At 34.8% G+C, this 22,405-nt stretch overlaps 2 protein-coding genes across 4 annotated transcripts; both read right to left on the bottom strand.

Moving 5' to 3' along the window:
* Window positions 1-1,368: 1,368 nt before the first annotated feature.
* On the bottom strand, window positions 1,369-14,512 carry LOC128672455 (trypsin-1-like). 3 transcript variants are annotated; one of them, XM_053749606.2, is made up of 8 exons: window positions 13,993-14,512; window positions 9,209-9,338; window positions 8,242-8,283; window positions 7,192-7,354; window positions 5,623-5,831; window positions 4,281-4,441; window positions 3,786-3,876; window positions 1,369-3,076 (listed from the first exon to the last, which is right to left on the bottom strand). In XM_053749606.2, exons 1-8 carry the CDS (start codon window positions 14,086-14,088, stop codon window positions 2,955-2,957), a joined length of 1,014 nt encoding a protein of 337 aa, XP_053605581.1. In that variant the 5' UTR covers window positions 14,089-14,512; the 3' UTR covers window positions 1,369-2,954. The 3 variants fall into 3 exon arrangements, with proteins under 3 accessions (XP_053605581.1, XP_053605583.1, XP_053605582.1); XM_053749608.1 differs by lacking the exon at window positions 13,993-14,512 and adding an exon at window positions 13,798-13,928; XM_053749607.2 differs by lacking the exon at window positions 8,242-8,283 and having other exon boundaries at window positions 13,993-14,510.
* A 3,717-nt stretch (window positions 14,513-18,229) lies between these two features.
* On the bottom strand, window positions 18,230-21,144 carry LOC128672453 (heterogeneous nuclear ribonucleoprotein A1, A2/B1 homolog). Its single transcript, XM_053749603.1, has 6 exons — window positions 20,823-21,144; window positions 20,335-20,558; window positions 19,852-20,096; window positions 19,441-19,569; window positions 19,030-19,350; window positions 18,230-18,749 (listed from the first exon to the last, which is right to left on the bottom strand). The coding sequence occupies exons 1-5, from the start codon at window positions 21,138-21,140 to the stop codon at window positions 19,040-19,042; spliced, it is 1,227 nt and encodes a 408-aa protein (XP_053605578.1). The 5' UTR covers window positions 21,141-21,144; the 3' UTR covers window positions 18,230-18,749; window positions 19,030-19,039.
* Window positions 21,145-22,405: the final 1,261 nt, after the last annotated feature.

Here is a 22,405-nt window from a genome sequence, read left to right as displayed (position 1 = left end):
TGGACCATAGCATAACTTAGTAGGTAACAGTTAATGGGTACTATTTTAGTATTTTTTTTTAAGTTTACATTATATCCGCGGAAAGTGTGCAGATATGTATCATTCGCATAGCATAGCAAATGTATAGCACTATAATCTGCAATATATTTCGTCAAAATGTTTACATAAAATAATCCACAACATGCTTCGTTAAAAACACCATCCTAGCTAGAAGGTTTCCGTTATACCTATAACTATTTTAGTTACTTTCATGCGAAAGGAGATAGCTGTGGTGGCGTCTTGGTTAGGGCGTCTTAACTATTACACACCACCGCTTCTTCCTGTTGATCGAAAAGTCCCAGAATACAAAATCGTGGTACGAGTAGTATTTCGAATATTTCGATTTTGTATTTTGTTAACCAATCTGACTCATGTTGCACCACTGGGTTCGACAGTATACCCAACCCATACTGTTATATATAGGTACGAGTGATAATAAAGTTGATACAGGTGTACATCCAAAAGAAAAAAAATATAGGTTTATAAGAATTCTTGGAGTTGGATAAGAATTGCAAAAGAAAATAAAGTAAGTATTGAAATAATATTTTATTGTTCTAATTGACACATGTAAACAACCGTTTATAAAATTAAAAGATCAATCAACAATAGAACTAAACTTTACCACTTATAATCAATAAATTAATTTTAACATAGGTTATCTGTTATAAATTACTTCAAACGAAACTATCTACTTACATAGTTCTATTAAAAAATACTTTATCGTGAAAAGGATCACAGGTATAGCCTAAAGAGCATTTTCCTTAACATATTATCATCTAAGACTAAAAATTCATCATAATTTTAAAAAATAATTGTTTTTAAAACAAAAATAAGAACACAGTTAAACTATTTAGGTACTGGGCTCTTAATATTATTAAAATTAAAGTTTCGCATTGGACATTATATGCAAATATGTATTCGATAAAGAGTATTCGATGTTTCGTAATTTAATAGATAAATCACCTAAATAAAAATAAAAAAATAACGAAAATATCTATTACAAGTATACGAGTAAATAAAATATAGTATATTTGAACGAAAAACCCTTTCAATTTGAATAAATCCATAAGAAAATAAGATAACGCTTATCTAAAGTCAAATTAATAAAACATCTAAACCTTACATATTTACAACAAATCGATTGAACACTTAGGTAGTCAACAGTAATCACTAACAATATATTGGTAATCTGCACCACCGGCCTGACAAAACATTAACTTAACTATACTTAAGTGATCTTATGTTAAAGTTAACAAGGAAAATGACAGTGAAATTAACAACCTACTATAATGGAGACATGATTGAATAAATGTTAATGGAAATTTGAATATTTGAATGATGTTTTAAATAACGTGAAAATTCATGATTATCATTCTTATCATCATTACGATGAACTATTTTAATGTGCCCACTGATGGGGCACTGGCCTTCCTTTTGAATGGAGAATACGAGCCCTGATCCACCACGCGAGCTCAATGCCGATTGTTGGGTTTTAACGACTGCAAATGCAAGATTGTCTAATTTATTTCAGAATAAAGACAATTCGCGTAGAATTATATATTTATCTAAGTTTAAATTACATATACTTTTTATAATTTTGTTATAGACAGTTGTAGCATATAGAAAATACTATTTACTTTAATATCTTGTGGGCAATATGACGGTGATACTTAGAATGATGATGCATAATGAACAGGTCTTTCTCTTTTCATACTTATTATGAACATATTATAAATGACTCCGATGATTTTATGATGATATCGTGCATGAATGATGAATTACAAACTACAGTATAAATAAAGCCATTAAATGACTTTTCGTATGCTAAAATTACAATTAAACTAAATAATAAATAACGAAACAAAATGTTTGTTGACAATTCTCATCATTAATAAATTAAGTGATTAGTAACAAGTGCAAGTTGATAAGAACCAGAAGTGACCTTAGAAATTTCATATCGTTTTATTCTTTCACTTTGTTTTTTTCTACTTAATATAACCGTTTGTCGTACAAATAATCTAATATTTAAAATAAAATATTATAAAATAATAAAATCCTATGAGATTCAGATACCCCTCGCAAAATATCATTTAGAAGTAGGTACATACTAGCTAAGTATTCAACTCAACTCCATATATCAGTATGATCGTTTGCACCAATGAGGATTCTTGCTCTAAAAAATGACATGGTTAATGCTGGCTCCACTATCCGCGAATAGTTCGCCGAACTTTGGCGAATTCGGTAGAAATTTCAAATATTTACTACCTATACTGAGTAAATACTCAATATAGGTAAGTTCGGCGATAATCCTACATAACAAAAATATGAAGGAAGAGACATACCTACCTATTTGTTGGACATTGGAAATTTCCTTAAACATGCTATGCTATTAACGTATATTTGAATATGTTCAAACTTTGTTTTAAATGACGATACTTAATTAGAACTTTGTCTCAACCAACGTATGATTTTGTCATTTAGCAACAGGTTTTTATCTAATACAATGATATAACGAACTTAAATTACCAATATTTAAGTTGAATACGTAAATAGTTATTCTTCTATTCAGTGTAAGATATTTTTACAACTTATTTGCTAGCTCATTTGTCTTCTTTTTCAATGGGTAATTGTCACAGTTTATTATCGAACTTAACCATGACTTAGTTTAAACCATTAAAGATAACACCTATACTTCTTCCACTGTTTTAACTAAGACCTATCGTGAAATGATTCATGAAAAACTATTTAATCATGAGAGAGCTTCTTTCTGAACATAAGATTCCAACTTTTACTTCAATAATAATGTAACACTATAGAAACATTTCAAAATTCTTGTTTTCTTTTGTGTTTAAAAAAATCTGCGATCACAAAACTTAGTAATGGCTATATCTGAGTATCGTACGATTTCGTTCGTATCAGTTGGTACATAGACAGCTTCCGTTCAGATTGGACCTGATCCACTTGAGATACTGGGTAATCCTGGTGTAGACACCTGGGTAGTCCGGCCGACCGCACCCCACTCCCCACGACACGATGCCTAGAACAGACGAACCGCAATGTTATATTTATTAAATTCTACAACGATTGCCTTCCATTATTCTAAAGGCAATGAGAAACGTTTATGCCCAAACTACAAAAGTATTAAGTATACCCATTCTCTTATCTTACTATTGACATACTATTTACTTTAAGCAAGCCATCTATTATACAATTCCAAGCAGTAACCATGGGTACTGCTGTCGCAATGCCCATCTTGGATTATAATAATTACATTTTAATTGCCATCACAGCAAAGATACAACAAGGAGTTAGACAAGAATGCCGATTATCAACAATATTAACATGTTTATTCAAAATGGTTTTCAAATAAGTAATAAAAGTAGACCTATTGGAAGGATCAAATTTAATTGTGAAAAAGTATAGTTAACTTATTCGATATGTTGATGATATACCCAGAAGTACTCACGGGTATGAGAGAACAAATTTCATTTGATATAAGCAGAACCTTGTTACTATTATTTCCTGGTTGAGGACGCCAGTGAAAGCACCAGACAGATAATCGTCCTCCCATTCTAGGACCATTTCACCCATTTCCGCGAGACCCCTTTTTTGGAGTGCAGATTAACTGGTAAGCACTTAATACTTGCTTTCTTATTTACTGTCTGTCTCTTTCTTATATATATACTATTAAATAATTGAATGACACAACTATCAATGTGCGAACAATTTCCGAACAGCCGACTCACCAACAATTTGATATCTGTCCCCGTCCTGCACCAACAGAGGGCCGCCGCTGTCTCCCTGACACGAGTCTGTCGACGCCCGACCCGCACACAGCTGGAAATCAAAGGATATATAGTAATATAGTAAAACTCTTCTTTCTTCCTTATCATTTCGTAAAATATTCCTTACATTCATTAGGATCCACATTTGTATTGAAAGATACGTTACTCTCCTTAAATTCACGTTTTCATCGAGGAATAAAACTACCTTACCACTTATTTTCCTTTCGTCTTAGATTCACAAGAATTTATACTTGTCATTTTTTATTTTATGTTTAGAGTTTGTATCCTAACCACTTGCAACACCAGTGTTAGCTATCCACCCTCAAATATCTGACCCACCGACCATTCCATACATTTCTTTAGAGAAAATAGATCAAAGACAATAGGCAAAAGCGTTACAATTAATACATGAAATAATAACTAATCTCTCAATGATCCATTCCTAAATCAACTCACCATATTAGAAGTAATCCTGGAAGCTTTATATCTCTTCCTGCGGCACTGGGCTAACGACAGGATAGGGACCCTGACTTCTTGCACCACTGCCGGCAGTTGTCCACCCTCCGAGGTTCGCCCCCAGCCCACCACAATACCTTCCTTGCCTGCCGGGTCGATGCCTGAAAAATATTGATAAGTTTTAGAAAATTGATTTTATTGAGGAATGGATTCATATTAATAAAAAAAATGTTTATTGGGTAAACATATTTTTTTTTTACATTTCAATAAGTTGTGGGAAACTTCCTTTTAAGCAAAGCGTGCGTGTGCCAGGAAGCTCCGCTCTTTCATAGCTAGTTAGAAGAATATTTACCTTTCTATAACTGTAAACAAGACTTATCTTAAATTTTTTACAATCAACAAAATTTATGTGATATACATAGCCGTGCAATTAGTAAGCTTATAAAACATAGTATACTTATATATACATACATAAATAACATACATTTATTATGATACATAAATAAATAGTATTTGTAAGTATAATAAATATAAGATATTATAAATATAAACAATATACATAAACAATATAAATATATAATTATAGAAAATGTCATAATCTATAGTGTGTGTATGTATGTGTGTCTACATATAGGGGAATTGTTAATAAACGTCTCGAGTTCGTCATAAGTTTTGCCTTTGAACCATGCTAACAACATCGATTTACACTCATAATATGCTTTGTCATAAATATATAATACTTTGTTTATTTTATTGTAAATGATAGAAGCACGAGAATCTAGCTGTGTCCTTGCAAATTGAGTATTTACTAAGGGGGTGTTAGCTACAGCCGTTTTTCTCCTTATCCCTCTCCCAGCAATATCAGTAATATAAGGTAGGGTTTTATGTTTTTTTAATATAATTTGTAGAACGTACAATTTTCTCACAGATAACAAATCACTAAATTGGTATAATTCCACAGTAGGAAATTACATTTTTTGAAGTACATAACTTTTATCAACATTCTTTGTGCCCGTTCAACCTCTAGAAAGCAAGATTTTAAAGCACCACCCCAGATCCGAATACAGTATGTAATAACCGATTGAACTAATGCAACGTAAATATTATTTAAAATTGATTTTGATGTAATATGGCGTAGTCTTAAACATCCAAATAAATTTTCGGACCCTAGCCGATATTGGAACGATCACTGAGTAAATTTGGATAGTAATGTTTTCGATGATTACGTGTAAGCTTTATTAGGAAACTAAGTATAATCCGGTTCTCCAGTGCTCAAATTTGACTCTCAAATGTTTTTAAAAATAAATTCCAAATCCATACCACTAAGTTACTATCTACTCACTTGCAGGAGGAAGACACACCGGCTTGATGATCTTGGAAAAGTTGACCGGTTTCCTCAGCTTGAGCAGCGCGATGTCATTGTTGTAGGAATCCGCGTTGAAGCTGCGATGTCTAACGATCGCTACCACCGCCCGCATGATGGCGGCACTCTCCGTCGTTATCGTCTGATCGTGGTCCCCCAGGATCACTTTGATCTTCGAACGTTTTAGTCTGAAAAATTGGAAAAAAAATTCATAAGTTCCAATTTTTTAAAATCGAATGACTGACCTTTTATTTGTCGTCGAACTTGTGGGCATGAATATTCTCATGGCGAATATTTATCTTTACTGTGATTTGCGCAGTTTCTTCATGGAAAAATCTTAACTTATGTATTTTGGACTTTAATCTTCAACGCCAATAATATCTTAAAATAGTGCCTAAATATAATTTTCAAAAATCAAAGAAGTTCAAATGTAACGTCCGTATTCGTCTAAGAAATAATAGCATTATCCAATATTGCAAAACATCAATTCAGCGGCGGGATCCTGTTACGCAGACCAACTAGGTCCGAGCTTATCGTGTAGCCTGTACAACTTTCACTTGCAACATTTGGATATGTTCGCTAAATCTCGTTCTGACATGTAACGTGCACTTCGTGTCACTACATGCATGTTTTTATGCTAATATTTATCGATGTAGCTGTTTTATTGATGTTATGTAATGATAAAGGTACCTATGTATAATTTATTTATATTTTGAATGCCTCAATATATATTCAATTGCATTGCAATTGTATACACAAAAACTTGGTACTTAATAATAATTTTAGGTAAACATTTTAATAACTATATTGAACCGAACTACGGCCGATCCTAAACCGTATTTATGGAATTAGTGGGACTCAAGCAAAAAGGAAAAGGGCTTATGAATTTTTCAACAGCTTCTGTTACTTTCATGTGCAAGTGTACAACATAGGTAGTTTTTTTACGTACATGATACGCAGTTACGAGATATCTACAACAAAAATGTAAGCAGTTGTATTATACCAAACCGGAATAGAAGTGAACATTTGCATAATTACGACTACCACGGCAAAACTATTGCAATAATGCGTGTTGATGTTACTCGCCGTAGTTCGTAACATTTTGAAGTCAGTTGGGCAGACAACTAACTATATTCGTGTTAGTGTGTTGGTAGTTAAATGCTAATGCCTTTCACAGCTTCCTTTTATTCTTAGGTTACGTAAGCTGACGGTTGAATAAGAACTATGATCGTAAAAATCGACAAGGTGATCTAGGTAGTGTGCTAGAGATTTAATACCAATTTTCTTTAAAATTCTACAGTCATGACAGTACGTGGTATATGATTTATAATGACTCACAGCAAAATCTGATTAAGTCATTACTTCAGTTTTGAATAAAGGCTTTTTTCGCTAATATATATCTCTGTGGATTTTTAATATGGTGCTAAAATATTTTAACAATAGGGTTTCAGTTAGGACGTTGCATTACGTTGTGCGTATTTACTTGCGCCATTTTCTCTGATTAATGATCTTTTCCTTTTTTGGATTGGGTTAATTACTGATACTTACTTCCTGACGCAATGCGCGGCTGTCAGCACGTAGTCCTTGGTAAGCAGCGAAGCTCCACAGTGGAACTGGCCATCATACACTATCCTGGCCATCCAAGGGTACCGGTTGAGACTGGCCGGCATGCCGCCCACTATACGGTTCTCCTGGTTCGCCCCGCCACACTCTGCGAAAGTAAGTTTGTTGAACTAAGGAAGGAAATGTCAACCAGCTCAACAGGTTTCAGGTTTGTTATTTATAGTGTAATGTTAATAACATCAGGTACGGGAAGATAGAGCCGTTACCGGAAATAAAAAGTTAGTTTTTCACTTCTACTTTTATGATTATCTACCGTAAAATTTAGATACTTTATAAAAAGTAAATAGAAGAATAGAGAGAAAACTCAAGTAAATAAATTAGTATTAAATAATATATACAATATTCGATATTATATAGTAATAAAAAACATGATATAAAAAACTAGGTACGAAAAATATCATTGATCAAGTCAGCTGGCTTGCCTGTACAATTAGAGACATAAAATTAAAAAGTTAATGTCTTCAATGGCTGAATCCAAAGGATGCTATATTTCTCACGGCTTGCCAGGTCGCATCTGAACGCTTTCACTGTCATTTTCATAGTTCAATGCACAATCTCGACACAGTCAATGGCTTACACTTTTTGCTAGATAGATAGTTTCCAAGAATCTTTCATGTTGCGAGAAATACGATATTACGTAGATACAAATAATAGAAAAATCGAAAGTTAGAACCAAGCATAAGTACAATCACATCTACTTAGGTAGTTAAAATTATTCATAAAGTGATTGCAGTAAGGTATTAATGCCTAAACCACTAAAGAATAATGAAAGTAACAGAATTATCAATAATAAATGATTACTTCATACATGGACGTACACAAGGTAATTAAATGTTATAGGGTTCAAGACAAATAGCGTAAGACCCATTTTAGCACATACAAATATAAGAATACATATGTAAGAATCAACTATAAATACATAAAAGATAGACGTAAGATACGTGCGTTGGCATTTCAGTGATACATGTAACTTACCCTTACCGATCTTCCTAGGAAGAATGTTTGCTCTCCCGCATTCTAAAAGTGGATGTGAATAACGACAGTCATCAATAAAGGTGTATAGACAATACATTCATTAATTTCTTCATCTATTACGAACATGCTGAATGAAGAGATAAATAAAATAAGTCTATTTAATATTTTCAGTGCAGAATTTCTTGCGTCGTGCAAAATATTGAAAGATAAAATTAGTTTAACGGACGAAAACCGCTATTTTCTCTAATAGTGCAATGATTGTACTTACTATAGAGAATAAGTACACATAATAATATACATCTACGTGTTGTACGTAGACAAACTACGAATAGTAGCAGTGCTTTCAAAAGAAGATACATTTTTACAGATTTTCTTTATTTCATGAAAATTTATATCGACGTGCCTGTTTTCGATCGACTTGTTTTCGATGACCTATAAGCATTTTGTGAAGTCGCGAAAATATAAGTACTTACTTAACTTATAACTTAATTTTTAATAATCCTACTAATATTATAAATGCGAAAGTTGTGAGGATGTATGTATGTATGTTTGTTACTTTTTCTCGCAAAATCTACAGGAACGATTATTATGAAATTTGGTACACGGGTAGACTATAACTTGGAATAACACATAGGGCACTTTTTCTCCCGAAATTGTCACGGGAGTGAAGCCCCATGGGGCTTATCCTATCTATCGTAGATTATCCGAGAATACAAATGCACATTACTTATCTACAATACACTTTTTTCTCAAAATGCCACGAGCGCACTAGTACTAACTAAACATGTAGAACCATTGTTATCAGAGGCAACAATAGTATTCCTAAAGAGGGTTGACATCAGACAGGCCGGTAATAAAATAAGCTAAAACTTCATTTAAAGTTTTATTTTCACGAGGATCCCATGTATTCGGGACGTCATGGCCCGGGATTGGACAAAGGGAGAGATAGATATAGATCTCCACGTACCGCATGGGCAGTTCTTGACGTTGGTGGTGGGCTCGTCGTCATCTTCCACGCTCTGCTCCTCCAGGATCGGGACCTCCAAACCGAAGATCGCGTCGAACAGAAACCTTTGGGATCTGTTACCTGATGACACCTGGAAAATGCCAAGTTGCCCATTTACTTAAAAAGCCTTTATCTAGAGTTACTTGTAGTTTGTGAACACCAGCAACCAACCACAAAAGACAAGATATTTTTTTAAAATTCAGACCAAAATAGGTACAAAATACCTACTCAAAAACTTATGTAACATAATTTTTATGTTTTACGGCCGGCTATACATTATCGCCATACAGTTTGCTGAAACTTTGACGGATTCGGCATACATTGCCAGTTTTTCATTGCAATAAATAAAAGCTGTTACCTACAAACTACGCTATTATCACGCATTCACGTTGTAGTGCATTACATAGATCCACATATGGCGCTATTACGTCACTTTTAAGTGCGACATCTGGTATTTCCGTCGAAAATGGCCTTACATAATTTTGTTTACCATTTTGTAGGTAAGCAACGCAACAGCGCTTTCGCGATATGCCTCAAGAGCCTCGACTCTTGCGCAATCGCCAACTTAATTGGGCCGTAATGTCAATGTTACTTTCACAATCTCAACAACCATGAACTAAACTGCCATTATTCGTATTTTTCCTATTTTACTTTCTCATAAGAAATTGCAGAGTTAGATAATAGTTTGGGATTGGGTACCTAAAATATTTTGTATCTAATATTTAGTGTTCTGAGCTTGAAGCAATAAAAGTCATAGTATAAGTAAATGGTATCTTGGTAAGTCCTTGTAGTTTCTATCAAATTACGAAACTGGCGTCTTGAATAAAATCTGACACTAGTTGCAATAACACACTCGGTAACGAAGAAGATCGATCTACTTCTGTACCAAATTTGATCGAAATCCATCCACTAGATTTTGCGTGATTGAATAACATTCTTCATTCATTCTTTAGGAGTAGGTACCTACAATTATTACTAGGATTCATTAAATAGAATATTGTCCAAAAACTAAACCATAAAGCTGGTAATAAATGAATGATACTATCAATGTAAGCCCTACTTTCTCTCACACGGCCTATCAGAACCCATGTCACATATATCGTTACGTATAGAAACGTAATGTGTGTTGTTAAGTGTTATGTAATAGCATTAAAATGAGGCTAAGGTTGTCACACGACTATGGACTTGACTTGCTACCTGGGAGGCATAGACCATGAATATTTCAACTTTTTGTTGAAGTCACTCATGGAATCATTGATAATGTCTTCGCCTACATTCAGTAGTTATTAATTCTAGCTAATCCATCCGTGACAGGGACGTCAAAGCCGTTAATGCTACTAGAAACACATGAGAATGAGTGACAGCATATGTGACTTTTAAGCATATTATTGCTACATGTAGAATTATGAAGGAAAAGTAGGCAAACGCCCCTCGATGCTCTATTGCTAAGGTTTAACATTAGGTATTTTGTAAAATTTTATTGAGGTCTTGTGTGAAACTACGGAGCAGTAGTGATAAATGCTCCGCTCTTATTCAAAGACGATTTGAATGGTAGTAGACAAAGTTATCTATAAGTAAGTAAATTGATTGTATTGATATCAGTAAGCGATGATTTAAACCGTACTTATTTAAATATATAGCTCAAATGTCATTTTAAATGCTACGCTGCATGCAGAATGTAGCCAAATAATGTATCATCATGTCGAAGAGTGTATCAATCACCTACCTATGTAATTAGGTTCTTGAGCGAATGAACTTATCAAACAACGAATGCAATGATATAGTTAGATAGATGCTCGATTAAATCTAGATCTGCTGTACCTATTGTAATAACAATTTTAAGTACAGTCTCTGTACCAAAGTTAAAATCAATTAGCAGTACTTTGGTATTACCTAATTATTTAAATACAAGGCCACGACATAAAAAGCATAATTATCTTAATCTAGAAATGAAAAGTGCATCTAACTGCAATGTAGTGCCGTGACCCCATTTACCAGATGATTTAGCAAGCGACCCTGACTGCGACCTCATTGCTGGTTTCGTCGAAGTTCAATGTCAACTACTGTCTGCTTCGGAGGATATCTTGAGCTAGGCCTTCCTCAAGCAATAAAGTATATTATTGACCGAAAGTGGTTCAGTCCTAGAACAGGACCTAACCTAACCTACCCCCTATGGATGTCGTTCAAGGCGATTAAGTGACATCTGATAGGCAACCATAGCATTACCAAGGAAAGCTGACGTCAGGCAGACAGCCGTTTATAAAATCACAGCCAAATCTTCAAAACTCCATAGCTCATGTTTTACGCTGTTGCTTATGTTTAACTTTAAATGTAACCGGGAACACGCAAGAATGAAACAGAGATTGAGAGTTGTTGCGAACATAGGTAAATGAAATATATGTTGCGAACATAATTAAGTAGTACTTTTGATCATGTTTCGCGGTTAAGTGAAACAATGTACTTAAACAATCTTAATTCTGCGTCACGATAAGTTTACCAGTTCAAATATTATTCTGAACGTACCTACTTCAACAGAATTAAGAGTTACGATAAAGAATTATACGTCAAATCGTTAAAAAAACAAGCAAACGAGTATGCCCACTCGCAAACTGAATGCACGAAACCATTTCCATTTGTAATGCTAACTGCAAGACGAGGAAACAAAAGCAATAATCATTTTATTTCTTTGTATGCAACTACAATGTTATATGCAAAGCAAAAACTGATTAAAGTAGCACTACCATTGAGCACAGGCCTATTCAATCCTATGAATTTGACCTACGACGTACTCGTATTTCATCGTTCTAATTGCAATTTACTAAGTTAATTAATAAAAATATTATTAAAATGAGTAACTTGTCTACACAGTAATATTTACAGAATCCCTTCTTACGCGCCTGCTGAAACCTAGAAATCTCATAGATAAAGTACCTACTTACTTACTTTACATCCCAAAATTCCCTCGGGAGTGGAGCTTCGGGACTCAGCTTGTATTTTAATAATTAGGCACTAATTCCTTACAAGTTCTTGTTTATTTTGTTCCAGTGATAGCTATGATTTCGTAAGGTCGTACTTTCCAAAGAATTGCGAGTGCCTTTCACGCAGTAATTGTAGCTCTCGTTTTTGTTATCCGCCGTTTATCAAATATAAGAAAGCACGCGGCGCCGCTCGTAAACTTGATACAGAAAGGGTCCATTACTTGCGTCTGCAACTAGCATAGCAGCCCTATCTGTCTTTTAGGAAGTGCTAAGCATTTATTTTAAAGAAATTAGATATGATGATTTGTCTTTACCACTAAGTTGTTTTATAATTTACCACCTACTTAGGTTTTTTGTGAGAATCACCGTCCTCAGAACAGCAACCTTCAACAAGCCCAGAACCTCACTTCCTATTTGAGTTTTACATCAGTATAGGATACCTAGTTGAATATATCATAAGATTTATTTTTTCTAATAAATTGTTGTTTTGTATAATTATGTAAGTACCAATGTAAGTTAAATCTGGATTGGCTGTGGAAATTTGGCTAACATTAAAACAATAGGTATTCTTCTTAGCGAGTCTACTGGATGGTTTAAATTTGCCAGAACTTCGCAACTGCCAAAGCTATGTGCGTTATATTGTCAGGTCTTGGGTAATTTGATAGATAAGCCTATGCTTATATAGGTACGGCTATCCGTACCTATCGCTTAAGTCCAAAGTTATACTACCTAAATCAGAATTTTTCAACTCAATCATTGTGACGGAGAGTTATTTGATTATGGAAGAACACTGGGCCAAACGTTTATAGAATTACATAATAAAGTAAAGCTAAATTGTGGCGCCGCTTCAACGACCATAGATCGTATCTCTCGTGATCATAATATTTATCTAATTGGAGTAATAACTTCCGTTCCAACTCGGAACTAGCTGAGAAATTATACTAATTGGTGGAGCATAACAATTTACATAATATGCACCGATTGTAAATGTTGTTCGGATACATAGAGATATATCTACTTGCTTTCTCAGTCTCTGTGGAAGTCTTTGGGAGAGACCTGAGTATGTCTAGCTTTGGATTTTGTCGTTGAGATGACGATGATACCGTATAAAAGTAATAGTATATATATAACTAGTAATCTATGTATAGTCTACTATCAACTTTATACGTTCATTAATATTTTTTTGAGATGACAATGGGAATTAGCGGACGGTTTACTTAGAAGGTAAAAAAAGCCCCTTTGAATTTAATTAGCCAAAAACAGCTCGCTTAAGACCTCTGCTCTGTATAAGTGTCATTAAAATTCTCAATTTTGTATTTGTATCTATTATTATAATGTGACAACTAGTTGCGTACCCAGGCTTCCTTCTCGCGGGACTTTTGATAACTTTCTTATAATAAAGCAATTATATTTATAACAAAAAACCGAAACTTTTGGTGAGTAGCATCAGACTGTCGTCATCGAGATATTTTTTTATATAGGTAGGTATCTGATTATAGTTTCTAATACGTAGTTAAACGTAGTTGTTTATATTAAAATTGTAAACTAAATTCAATACAAAACTACACTCACCTATACACCTATTTACCCAGTTCACTAATTCTAACAATAAATAATAAAATCATTGATAGGTACAATTTGTTATTATCAAAGGCATAAAAAGCGAATGCGAACGGAAAGTAAAAGTGCAATTGCCTACAAGTCGTTGCACCGAGGCGTGCGTCTGACCGATTGCGGCAGTTCATCCACTATCACGGTAATACTCACATGATTATGGGCCGCTTCCGAGTAAATCTCCTTGGCTTGGCTTGAACTAAACGCAAGGACCATGTGAATTATGAGCACTATTTTCCATTGGCACATTGTCGAGGGGATTCGTCGTCGATTGTGGACACCAGTATTTATTTCGGCGGCATCTCCGTCACCCGCCGCTACAGTGCGTCACAGTTGAATTCGGTGGCGATTCAATGACATTATTTCGCAAACGCAACGAGCGGCCGCAGCCGCGCAGAGTCGACCCGAAGTGGCGCGCCGGGGTCTTCGTCCACCACTCACGGACTTTCTCCTCGAACCAAAAACCCAGCAGATACAACCCCACCCCGGCACAGCATCGGTAGTACCAGGCTTCAATAGTTACCTAATCTTTTGTATACTATAATATGGTTGTCTGCTGTCTAGCTAGTGACGACTTAGCAAGTAGCGACCGAATGCGGCTACCTACCTAAATAGTTACTACCTACTTAGGTTAGTTACTATTAACGTGATTTTTCTAGGAAGACTTATAAGGTACAGAGTTATGGCGAACACATTAACCCAATACTGTAAATATAATACTTATAATACCAAAACTGTAAGGTTCCTAGATAAAATTACAACCTTGTTATCAACAACATCCTGATGTTCAGTGCCTACCTCAAACTCAAAATGTTTATTTCTATTATTATATTGCAATAAATAAGTACCAACCTCCTTCGGTTGGTAGTATAAGTCTCCTGAAAAGTCTTGGTAACTTACTGTGTACGTTAGGTACCTACCTAACGTACACAGTAAGTTACAAGACTTTTGCTTTGCTTTTGCTTCTAGACTAGGTAAGGTACCTACCTTACCTAGTCTAGAAGCATTTGAACTTAGTAACACCGCAATAATTAACCAGTTTGTGGAGTTAAATGAGATACCAATGTGGAATTAGTCAAATGTTTAATAATATAGGTAGGTACCTACTTAATTTAAAAAATCCATAGTAACAAACGACAAGTCAATGAGAACAACGACTGCGGATGCCGTTGGATTTTCCATGTGGTTAATATGAAAGTGAAATCAACTTTGTTTCCGCAACACGCGCCTCGCTGCGCGCCCCTCTACATAGGTATAAGTAATCGTGTATACCTACCAAGTACTACCTAATAGCGTAGTTTAATTTTGGTATGTAAAATATAATCATCAAGTCAATCGATAATACCATAAAAAGGGGAATGCCTTTACCACCTTGATCACAAGCGTCGCCGGCCATCTTAGGCGATCTTCTCTTCCTCCTCTTCATTGCTATATCCAAATGTACAGGCGGAGTAGTATTGGTGTATATTTATAACAATAAAGTAACTCAACTCAATATAACAATACTGTTTTATCTCCCCCCACTCATTCCTTATTTCCACACACATTTTATTTTTATGTTGATCTGTTTCCAAGGTTCCCCACACACGATACCAACGGTTTTCAATTTTTTAAGGAAACCTTTTGGAATTCAGTATTGACAGAGACCCTAAATTAAAACTAGAAGTGTTCGTTCGCCGTTTACTATTTATAACAAAAAAAGCCAAAGTCGAATACCTACATTTATTGCAAAATCTGTGTTTAGGTAAATAAATACCTAATTATTGTGTACATATGGTTTATTGTTCTTTGGTTTCCTGAATGCGTGGTGTGGTTAGAACCGGGATTTTTTTCTTTTTATTGAACATACTCTTATATGGACATTTCCTTAAAAGCGGATACGATGGAATTGTCGGGAACAATACAAACAGCACTACTTATAAATGCGAAAGTTTGTGAGAACGTATGTATGTTTGTTACTCTTTCACGCAAAATATACTGGACAGATTGTTATGAAATTTAGTTCACGGGTAGAATATAAACTGGAATAACACAGGGTAATCGTATGCACACACCATAGATTAAGAAGGGCCTCACGCGCGAGTCCGGCCGCACACACTAACTGTTGGTCAGCAATGGAACACCATTTGATGGCAAATTGGAAGGTAGGTAACAATTTTCGAGTGGCAAGTTCTTAGTCACTCGACTTCAACGTAGCTTCGACTCTACTGATCAAAATCTCCCAACATAGCTTCGACTCAACTGATCAACATCTCCATGAGACGGTAAGACAGGTACTTCTAAATGGTCTATAGGATTTTCCCATTTTGAAGGTAATTAAGTTAATAATTATAAATAAAACAAAGAATATTTAAAATTATTTTATTGTAGGTAAATAAATTGTTAATTACAAAAGTAAATTAATAAAGTTACTTACTGAACACATCGACTTACCTTCAGGCGAAAGAACTTTGGTAGATGACAGAACCCCGGTGTCTCCGAAGTTCGCCATGGAAATAAAATTAACTGATTAGAAACAAAAAGTGAAACTAACAAAACTGATACGCAACTCTGTATGAAATGAAATGATTTTATTATTTGTAAAGTATTAGGAACAGTAGATATGGGTGTGGTATAAATGAAGACGGGAATAATTGCGGTGCTGGAAATAATAAGTGTAATATGGGCGGTAAGTATACATAAGCCTATATAATAACTTTTTAGCTAGTTCAGTGCCTAAGGACGTCTAGAATGTCAATAGTAATCATGACTAGTAAAAAACGATAGGAGAGTGGGACTCATAAAAAATACATGAAGCGGTACAGATTACGTTAATGCTTCAGGATATCGATGCCCACATACTAACCTGCACAAATTTTAACCCTCTGTTACAATTAGCTTGCAGCTCTTATTGGTAGCTATGGATGTCTATAAGAGCAGACAGGAAATGGGTAGAAAAAAACTAAATACCTACATTCAAGTTGTTCAAAATTTTAAGTTTATTCCCTGAACGACCACATTTCAAAATTGCCTCCCAGTCGTAAAATGCATTTTTCTCATAATATCCCTTTCGTAATAGATCGCTTTCGCAATTTCATAGACATTGTGTGATTCTAAACATCCCTTGCGACATCATGAGAAAGAGACATTGTGCAGAAGTGGCATTATTAGTAATATTTTTAATGACTAAAGGACATTTTATAAAATGGAAGATCTACGAACTATCGTATCTATCACACATTGTGTAGTTGTTTTTGTATTGGTATCTAATTATTTAATTACTTATACTGTGCACTAAGAAATTATTCTTTTTTTAGCCTTGTTATATTACGTTTATACTGATGCGTAACGGTAATGTTTGGTCTAAACTACTAAATCGATACCTTACTAATTGCGAAGCCCCGAAAATAGACCTTTTTTTTAATTAACCTTTTATCGCGGACGTTTTTTTATAAAAAATAAATAATAAGGGATGTTGAAAAGAATGCAGTAAAGTAAATATTTTTATTATTATAATAAAATATTTAATTATTACACCTATACAATAAGTTTTCACTTTAAAAATGTAAGAATTGTTTACCATACTAACATATTGTGATATAAAAATGAAAATATCTTCATTGTTTTATCAAGAGATCTATTACAATAAATACAGTTCTGTGAATTTACCATAAACCTATTCATTCTATATTCATATAATTTGTTTTATTTTTTTAGAAAACAGCAGGCTACTTTACACCTAACAGGCAGGTGTAACATAACAATGGTCGGTTTCGTTATACCTATAGGTAGGTAGTGTATCGGTTAGCGATATCAGTGTACAGTAATACCGGATATATGTATAAAGACTAATTACTTTTCTTCGATATAAACCGATAGTTATATAGGTACTTACGTAGTGTAGAACGTGAATAAATGAAGTTGTTATTAAATGGAGAAGACAGAACAGGGAAATATATCATTCAGAGACATCTACATTTCTAGTGGTGCAACGTAATTTCACGACACCGACAGATGGCGTTGACTACCTACATGTGACAGGAATACCGTTGTTCATACTTTACTGTTACATGCCCTCAATAAAAAGAAAAATTAGAAAGGCTTTTAGCTGGTATGAAGCTCACAGTGAACCTAAAAATTTGAACTGATACTGTTACTCGACATTAATATGAAAGTGTAATAGGTACTACCTATTTTCCAACTTTGGACTTTAACAGGAAAAATAAGCTCTATTAATAAAGACATGATAGGAAGTATGGGAAAAATAAAAATTTATTCGATTCTTTTAATTTTACAATCTTGTCAGCTTTGATAGCTCATGTCATATTGATATTCTGGTTGACATAGCTATATAATAAAAGCTTGTAGTAATAAGGAACATATTTACAAATTCTAAAGAAAAAACCCCTACTGATTTTGTATTTTAATTTATTTTTACATTATATTTATCCTACAGTCATAATTAATCATTAACCTACATTAAAACAGCTATTTGAGAACTTAATACTGAGTAAAGTCTGGAAAAAATTGATTGTATTTTAAGGTCTACCTTTTAACTAAACTCCAAATAAGTTCGCCTAGCCGCTACATTCAGGTGGAGTTCTTACAAAGATTATCCTAAATTGTACTTAATTATTCGTATAAAACGTAACTATCCTCATTTTACAAACTATTTCTTACAAAGTATGTCACGGTAAGTACCCAAAGTACTACAATAAATAGAAGACCAACTTACAAATCAGTACACATTTTAAATATTCTAGAATTGTCTATAATAATAATGAGTCAAGAGCTCCAGCTACATGTCTATTGGTTTCCTGACGGCTTCTCCTAGGTGGTCTCGCGGGTGGACCAGAGGTGTATCTAGTGCTCCGGAGCGTACTGCCTACACTAGCACTAACACTGCTTTACTAGTGTACTTAGCACGAAACCTAGAGATTGAAAAAACCTTATGAGTCACATACAATTAACATACTAACAGATAGCTACCTGCATAGCATTAATCACAAAACTATCATTGGTACAATAATAATGAACTATCGCTGCCTAAGCTCAATTAATGCTATGTAGTGCTTAAAAGACCTAAAAGTAAAAACAGGGAAATACTAGATCACAGTTCCTAGAATGTGTAATATGTAATTAATGATTCGATGGGACCTTGTTGTGGTGTGAAATGAGTGCCTTTATCTTGGAAAAATGTTTTATACTCACATAGCCTATTCTAGAATCTGCCTCCGCGGTTGCCCCCCTGTCCGCCGCCATAGTTTCCGCCGTAGTTGCCACCACCGCCGCCGCCACCCTGGTTCATGTTGTAGGGAGCAGCACGGTTGTTGCTGTACTGTTGATTTCTAGTTGGTCCCCCACCATAACTTTGTTGGCCATAATTCCCAAACTCCTGATTACCCCAGCCTCCTCCTCGGCCTCCGTTACCACCTCCATAGCCGCCACCCTGGTTTCCTCCCCAACCTCCTTGGTTATTATCCCAAGGATTGGAATTATTCCAACCTCCTCCCTGATTATTTCCATATCCACCTGTAAAATTAATCAATCAATTAATATTTGATGTTTTGAATACACATACAAGTAACAATGTTACATACTATTAAAATATGAAATACTGACCAGCATTACCCCAGCTGTCATTACGGCCCCCACCTCCTTGTCTGCCTCCACCTCTCTGATCAGAACCATCTTTGGGTAGGGCTTTTTTAACATCCAGTTGCTTTCCATTGATTTTATGAGGAGCATTTACTGTAAATTAATATATAAATAATATTAAGTTTAAATTAATAAGTAAACTGAGATTAAAAGCAAATAGAACAGAGGTCAATACCCTACCAACAAGTTACCAGTAAACAGTAAAATTGAATCATTTGTACATTGACTTGCGTACCACATCTCCCACAAAAGAAGTAAGGTATAGCTTATGTCAATAATTACTTTCCACAATCAGAGAAGCCAGACTTGGACACATACTTCCAGTCTGGGGCAAAATTGTGGGTTTCAAGAACAGAAAGAGCTGTAAGTACTTACAGCAAACTTTATCCACAGGGTCATAATCATCAAACTCAACAAATCCAAATCCACGCTTCTTGCCAGTGGCCTTATCAGTGACAACGCTTACATTCTGCACATTGCCATATGCAGAGAAATATTCTCTCAGTTGGTCTTCATCATGATCATCTTTAATTCCACCAATGAAAAGCTTCTTCACTGTAGCTCCAGCCTCTGGATTTTTTATGTCTTGCCTTGCTACAGCACGCTTGGTCTCAACAACACTAAAAATGTATAAAAAATAGCATGTCAGTGAAATATCAATTAGGGATGTTCAGTATTATTAGATCCAAAAAAAAATATCGACTCCACAGAAAATGCCACGTGTAAGACGACGTAACATTCACCAAGTGGTGTCTTATGATTTATGCAGTAAAAAACGATATGAAAACGAAAGAAGAGCTTTCATATAGCTGGACTGCAGTTATATGTATTTACAAAAATATTGTAAGTATCACTCACCGTCCATCAATGCGATGCGGCCTATTATTCTGTGCGTCATCAACCATGTGTGCCTTGGAATATGTAATGAATCCGAAACCTCGGGATCTTTTCGTTTTCGGATCTTTCATAACCACTACATCTACAATTTCTCCCCATTTTTCAAAATGGGATTTCAGAGACTCGTCAGTGGTGCGGTAATTTAGTCCGCCAATGAAAATCTTGCGGTGCACCTCTGGCTCATCCTGAAAGTAGGACGTGGGTATGGTTAAGTGTGTAGGTACGTTGTGATAACAAAATGGCGGCTAGCGTGGTCTTAAATACGCATCAAAAGGTACTTTATACAGAACGAAAGAGTATAAAAACGGAATACAAAATATAATATTAAGACTAAAAAACGTAAAAAATGCAAAATTGTATGCCAACTAAAGGTAATAGGTAGATGACGATGACGCTAACCCAAATAGGCAAATCAATAAATACAAAATAATTTGCATTTAAATACTTACAAATCCATCGTCTCCATTTTGAGGTCTCATTATGATATCACTGAAATTATATCTATGTAATAAATTCACAAAAGAACACTTCTTTTTGACGTGAAAGGCAAAGCGTCGACACGAGACAAGCACGACACAACCGTTCGACACCAAAGCCACGCCAAAAAGAAAGAAAGGTAGGAGGAGGAGGAGGAACAAACGAACGAGCAGAGCAGCAGGCCGAAAAGAAGAGGAAAAAAATCGGTTTTCTCCCTCTATTCTATAGAGAGAGAGAGCTGACGCTTTGACTCTGTTTACGCCGCAATGATCGGTGACCAATGGCAACATTTTCAAAGCGTCCAACTACTAACAGCCAATAAAATACTGTAGACACTTTCTAATCTAGTCATTGATTGGCATACTGTCAAATTTCATTCGGATGAGCATTCGTATTTGATTGGATGAAATAAGGAAGCCAGCAACCAAATATTGACAGTTCCATTCCATTTTTAATATCGATGAAAATGTAATACCTATTTCTCTAATTTCTGTAAATTTCAGTAAAATGGACCTAGCAATATTATAGCCTTGCATTTCGCTACCTACAATAGTTGTTTCGCTACGCTCGCTAGCAATAAGTACCAATTTCCCCGTGATGATACGAGTTCCCTTCAATATTAAAATATCGATATCTTTTAGATTCGTCCATTCGTTCTGTCACTGTGGAACTTGATCCAGTAGCTGTTTACATTAATATAGGAATCATACTAACAAAAGACATGATTGCCACAAGGAAAAGAAAAAAAAATACATTCTGAGTACATTCCGTCGCGAATACTCTTCAACAAATCTTCTATTGTTGCCTCGGGGTTTTAAATTTCAAATAGAAGTTACAATTTTTTTTAAATTTATAATTTCAAAATTTGTTTTGGTAACTTGATTTTGACTGAAGATCTTACCTATACTAAGATCTTACCCTAGCTTTACGTAATATGCCCTATTGCCAATCCAATTGACGTTACTTAGATGTGTGCTGCCGGACTTGACACTGAACTCGAACGTAAAACATGTCTAATGGGGCATATTACGAAAAGCTCAGCGCAGATGGCGCTACTGGTACAACTAAGGTACACAAACATTGCCAATGGAGGCAAAAGGCGTCAATTTTCAATATTGTTGCAGATTTACGACCAAAAATACCTTCTACACAATCGTCGAGCAAGTTTAAAGAAAAAGGAAGGATTTAGTGGATTATCCTGAAAATAATAACACTATTTTAGGTTATGTTCTGCATTATTTGGTCAACTGTGATCATAAACTAATATTTAAACTTGATTTTGACTTAAGATCTTACCTGTATGAAGTCCATATTTTAATAAGTCTTCACGTGTGAAGTATTCCGAGCTTCTTTTCGACCGTTTACTGGCTCGAAAATTTTACAGCGTGAGGCGTATGATGGATACGTAGGGTTTTCGAAGTGTTTTTATCTTATGAAAAACGATTTTTCCCAATATTTCGGTACCCGAATATGTTACATTATTGTATAATTTCATAAACGAATGCTTATATAATGAAAGGATTAATAAAGTACTCTAAAATGAACGTTTTAATCG

Source organism: Plodia interpunctella, chromosome 9, assembly GCF_027563975.2.
Source record: "Plodia interpunctella isolate USDA-ARS_2022_Savannah chromosome 9, ilPloInte3.2, whole genome shotgun sequence".
Taxonomy (NCBI): Eukaryota; Metazoa; Arthropoda; class Insecta; order Lepidoptera; family Pyralidae; genus Plodia; species Plodia interpunctella.
The sequence above is the reverse complement of the archived record's forward strand: the minus strand, read 5'-3'. Positions and strand labels throughout refer to the sequence as shown.

Coding starts and splice junctions, on each gene's coding strand:
- LOC128672453 (XM_053749603.1), bottom strand. CDS start 21,140: ATGTTGCCATTGGTCACCGATCATTGCGGCGTAAACAGAGTCAAAGCG. Junction 20,097..20,334: donor CCGCATCGCATTGATGGACG/GTGAGTGATACT, acceptor ATACATTTTTAG/TGTTGTTGAGACCAAGCGTG. Junction 19,351..19,440: donor TGACAGCTGGGGTAATGCTG/GTCAGTATTTCA, acceptor TTAATTTTACAG/GTGGATATGGAAATAATCAG.
- LOC128672455 (XM_053749606.2), bottom strand. CDS start 14,088: ATGTGCCAATGGAAAATAGTGCTCATAATTCACATGGTCCTTGCGTTT. Junction 7,355..8,241: donor TCCTAGGAAGATCGGTAAGG/GTAAGTTACATG, acceptor TTACTTTCGCAG/AGTGTGGCGGGGCGAACCAG. Junction 3,877..4,280: donor CCAGGATTACTTCTAATATG/GTGAGTTGATTT, acceptor TTTGATTTCCAG/CTGTGTGCGGGTCGGGCGTC.